Source organism: Penaeus vannamei, chromosome 41, assembly GCF_042767895.1.
Source record: "Penaeus vannamei isolate JL-2024 chromosome 41, ASM4276789v1, whole genome shotgun sequence".
Classification (NCBI taxonomy): domain Eukaryota; kingdom Metazoa; phylum Arthropoda; class Malacostraca; order Decapoda; family Penaeidae; genus Penaeus; species Penaeus vannamei.
In genome coordinates this window covers 20,367,185-20,372,184 of record NC_091589.1, presented here as the reverse complement: position 1 = coordinate 20,372,184, position 5,000 = coordinate 20,367,185, and the positions used below count along the sequence as shown (strand labels likewise).

Here is a 5,000-nt window from a genome sequence, read left to right as displayed (position 1 = left end):
GTTTACTTTATACTTCCTTCACAAAGAGATCGAATATAATTACCCACGATTGAGACGCGCAATTATCCTCGTCAAGACAGAATAACACCGAATCGAAATACAACTTTGAAATAATTTACGGTTCGTTTTAGAAGGAGTAATTGTATGTAATTCCTGTAGACTGTAAGGCAATGGCTGCACACTAGCCCGTCAGTGGGCGGGGGTGAGTGTGTTCACGAACCATTTCCTGAGAGGGAGGGAGGGAGGGAGGGAGGAAGGGAGGGGGGGAGGGAGGGAAGAAGGGATGGAGGGGGAGAGGGAGGGAGAGGGAAGGAAGAAGGGAAGAGGGAGAGGGAGGAGGGAGGGAGGGAGGGAGAGAGGGGGAGAGGGAGGGTGACAAAGAGATAACGAGATAAAATGATGGATTGATAGATAGATAGGTAGACAGATAGACAGAGAGAGAGAGGAAAAAAAGAAAAAGAGAAAAAGCGTATAAGAAAAACCGAACCAAAAAAGAAAAGGGAATCTAAAAAAAGAGAGAGAGAGAACGACAAACGCAAACACAGACAGAGAGAAAAAGAAGATGCATATACAGCCAAACAACCAGCTAACGAACCGACCGACAAACCACCCAACTAACAAGCAGAGAATTTGACAAACGAAAAAGGATTTATCTGCCAGTGACACAGACAAAGAGCTGCTAAAAAGTCTGTTGATTTATACCGTGTTATCAGAATGCACTGACCGGGCGAAGGCAACATTCCACGGTCCTTTCGTCATCCTTCTCTCTCTCTCTCTCTTTTGTCTCTCATTCTTTCTCTTCTTTTCCTTCTTCTTTCGTCATCCTTCTCTCTCTCTCTTTTGTCTCTTATTCTTTCTCTTCTTTTCCTTCTTCTTTCGTCATCCTTCTCTCTCTCTCTTTTGTCTCTTATTCTTCCTCTTCTTTTCCTTCTTCTTTCGTCATCCTTCTCTCTCTCTCTCTTTTGTCTCTTATTCTTTCTCTTCTTTTCCTTCTTCTTTCGTTTTTTTCCCTGTATTTTTGGGCTATTCTCTTCTTCGTTTCTATGATTCTTGTTTCACGTTTGTTCTCTTTTTCGTTTGTTCTCTCTGTCTTTTCTTCTCTCTTTCGTTTCTTCACTTCTTCGTTTCTTCTCTCTTTCGTTTCTTCTCTTCTTCATTTCTTCTCTCTTTTTTCTTAGCCTTTTCTTTTCTTTTTCGACGTGAGTTGGTTTTGAGGTTGATAGAGAAACGCTATGTAGAGGGATAGGAACATAAAAGGGAAGGAATTGGTGATAAATAGATAGATAGATAATCAGATGTATATATATATATATATATATATATATATATATATATATATATATATATATATATATATATATATATATATATATGTATATATATATATATACATATATATATACATATAAATATATATATATATATATATATATATATATATATATATATATATATATATATATATATATATATATATATATATATATATATATATATATAAGGGGAGGGAGGGAGAAAAATAACCCCCTATACGTATAAGAGAAAGAATTAGATAGACAGACAGATAGACAAAGACAGACACCAAGACGGATAAAACTTACAGACAGATACCCAGCTCCCCTCTCAAAAAAAAAAAAAAAAAAAAAAATGCAACGACCTCAGATAATTTTTTTTTTACACATAGCCCGCCCCACCCCCCCTCAAAAAAAAAAAAAAAAAAAAAAACTTTCGACCTCCAAGCCTCCAGCAGCGGGGCGAGGCTGCCCGACCAGCCACCGGAAGTCAATATCACTCTGGCCTGCATCACCCTCCCCCCTGCCCCACCTCCCCCCTCTCCTCTCCCTCCCCCACCACCGCCGCCACCGCCGCCGTCGCCGCCTCCGCTTACAGTGTGGTTAGCCCTTTCGTGGCCGGAGGTGCACCTTCGCCAGTGTCTTGTCGAGAGCCCCCGGGATGACCTTCGACCGGAGGAAGTGCCAGGAGGTGCCACGGGAGGAGGGGCGAGGTGGATGCCGCTTCGGTTCTGTGCTCGGTAGGGGTCGCCTTACGTGTGGGGGAGGAGGGGGGTAGTGTATGGGGGGGAGGGAGGGAAAGAGAGGGAGGGAGGGAGGGAGGGTAGGAAATAGAGGAAGAGGCAAAGATAGAGGAAGGGAGGGAATAGGTGGGTGGGAGGGAAGGAAAATAAAAAAAATGAAAGAAAAGCAAAGAAAGCCGATTTAACGAGGGACGTTGGAGGGAGATTGGGGGTGGGGTGGGGGGGTCCTCGCACGTGCTCAGTGCCACAGGTGTGTCGCAAGAGAGAGCCACAGTGCCACGCGGTGTCGGGAATGACGCCATCCCGCTGCAACCTGTGGCGGAAAAGGAGAGTTTGTGTCACTTGAGGAGGAAGGAAAATCGTGCAGGACATTTTCATTTTTATTTTTTATTTTTTTCATCTTTTTTATTTGAATTCTTACTTCTGAAAGACATTTATTTATTCATTTATTATTCTATCTTACTTGATTTAAATTTTTATTTATGGAAGACATTTATATGTATATTTCTTCTCTTTTTAAATCTTAGTTGATTTATATTTATATTTTTGAAAGACATTTATATCTCTTTTTTGTCTAATTTGATTTAGATTTTTATTTTTTATTTATTTATTTTTTGTATCGCTAGATGTCAGTCCAAGAAGGAGAAACGGAAAGATAAAAAGAGAGAGAACAAGAAAAAATAGAATAAAGATCTAGAGAAAAGGGACGAACGAATGAAAATGAACACACAAATATAAGAACAAAAAATAGAAACACAACACTCGAATAAAACGAAAAAAAGAAGAAAAAGAGGGGAAAAAATAATGATAGATATAAATAAAAATCACATACTCCCTCTAGCCCGCTGGTATGCTAAGCAGAGTCTAGCCAACCGTTGCCTCTCAATCACCCTTTGCAATTATGCATGCACCCCCCCCTCAGGTAACAGCTCAAGGGCAATTAAAAACGCAAATAAATGGGCCTGTAATTACCTGTCTTGGCAACCCTCTCGCCGTCGCATCTGGACCGTCTACCTTTTAAAAGAGATGTATGTCTGGTCGGTCGCTATATCGAGTTGATATTAAGTGCGATGTTTACTGTGCTGCATCGTTCCGGAGGTTAATTTCATCGGGACGGTTCCATTGGCGTGGTTTAGGAGCCGGGGGGGAGGGAATGGGAGGGGAGGGACGTGTATGTCTCACTCTCTTTCGCTTTCTTTCTTTCTCTCTATCTCTTTCTATTTCTTTTTCGCTTTCTCTTTCTTTATCTCTTTCTTTCTTTCTCTTTCTCTCTCTATTTCTCCCTCTCTTTCTCTCTCTCTCTCTCTCTCTCTCTCTCTCTCTCTCTCTCTCTCTCTCTCTCTGCTATCCGTCCTTCTTCGTGTCTTTCAGTTAAAGATATTTATTATTATTTTTGCATGTACGCGTGTGTTGATTTATAAGCGTATGTGTGTGTACGTGCGTGTGTGCATACGCGTGTGTGTAATGAACGTTGTATGTAGGCGTATCGGCGTGCACACATCCGTCGGAAATGCTTCTATCGCCTTCACTCACCATCTCGCACGTAAATTTCTCTCACCATCAGCGACCACCCTCACCATTCCTCTGACGTCACCATACGACTGACCTCGAGAACCAGTCGCTTATTAACGGTGTCACATTTAAGACGTAAAATATAGTAAGGGAGAGAGAGAGAGAGAGAGAGGAAAGGAAGTGGGAGAGGGAGAGGAGAGGCGAAGGAAGGGAGAGAGGGAGAGAGGGATGGAGTAAGAAGGGGTGGGGGAGAAGGGGACAGGGAGAGGAGATGGAGGGAGGGAGGGAGTCAAGGAGGGAGAGGAAGAGGATGGGAAGGAGGGAGGGAGGAAGGGAAGAGAGAGAGAGAGAGAGAGAGAGAGAGAGAGAGAGAGAGAGAGAGAGAGAGAGAGAAAGAAAGAAAGAAAGAAAGAAAGAAAGAAAGAAAGAAAGAAAGAAAGAAAGAAAGAAAGAAAGAAAGAGAGAGAGAGAGCGAGCGAAGAGGCCAAGAAGACGACGACAAAAAAAATATATATATTAACACCAGGACCCGACTCCGCAAATGTCCAGTCATGCTCCCTTTGTTAGCTCGGCCGCAGTGAAAACCTCCCGGTATTACGATCGCTCTAACCCTTTCACTCCGGTCTGGGAGAGAGACGGTAGGCCTAGCCGCATATCCGCTCGCCAGGCTACGTAGGCCTATAGAAGAAGAGTAACGTTTCTCGTCTCCGATGCAGGCAGACAGACAGAGAGACAGACAGGCAGACAGACAGACAGACAGACAGACAGACAGAGAAACAGACAGACAGACAGACAGACAGACCTTTGATGTTTGGAATGTGGAATAAGCACGTACAAATGACAGACAAACACATGAAGTCAGTTAATACATTCAGTTGGAATCTGAAATTCATTCGTATTTAAAGACAGACAGACAGACAGGCAAACGGACGAAGAGACAGACAGACAGCGGAGACAAACAGCTGGACTAACGGACGGACAACTAAACAAAAGAGACACGAAAACAATGCATATAACACCTCTTTATCGCTCGCATACTTTATAATCAACATGGAGACAGACAAACAGACGGACGGGAAGGCAGACCAACAAACAAACACAGACACGCCGTCAGACAGCTAGACAGACGCCGAAATGGTACTGGCGCGCACACTTGGCCCTGTGTGGTGCATGTATGCTGACTAAGACCACGAGTTAAGTGGCCAAATTCGTGCCAGTCACTGCCTCTCGGCCGTGGCCCAATTTTCGTATCGCGCCATAGGCCTATAGCGTATTCTCATTAACCCTTTCCTTTCGGTTGAAATGAGGGCGCACATGCATGTCTCCTTCCCTCTCTGTGTGTTTCTCTCTATCTGTCTGTCTGTCTGTCTGTCTGTCTGTCTGTCTGTCTGTCTGTCTGTCTATGTTTCTCTCTCTCTTTCTCTCTTTCTCTCTCTCTCTCTCTCTCTCTCTC

At 43.3% G+C, this 5,000-nt stretch overlaps 1 protein-coding gene across 5 annotated transcripts in view; it reads left to right on the top strand.

Annotated features, from left to right (window-relative positions):
* LOC113804710 (zinc finger protein chinmo) overlaps nt 1-5,000 on the top strand; it is a 93,213-nt gene that overhangs the window by 44,783 nt on the left and 43,430 nt on the right. Inside the window, exon 1 of one of the 5 annotated variants that reach the window (XM_070118289.1) lies at nt 1,846-2,032. The exons of the other annotated variants lie outside the window; for them this stretch is intronic. Within the exon in view, the coding sequence (XP_069974390.1) occupies nt 1,954-2,032 (79 nt within the window). The 5' untranslated portion in view covers nt 1,846-1,953. Of the gene's footprint in view, nt 1-1,845; nt 2,033-5,000 lie in introns of those variants that run through there. 5 annotated transcript variants of the gene reach the window in all.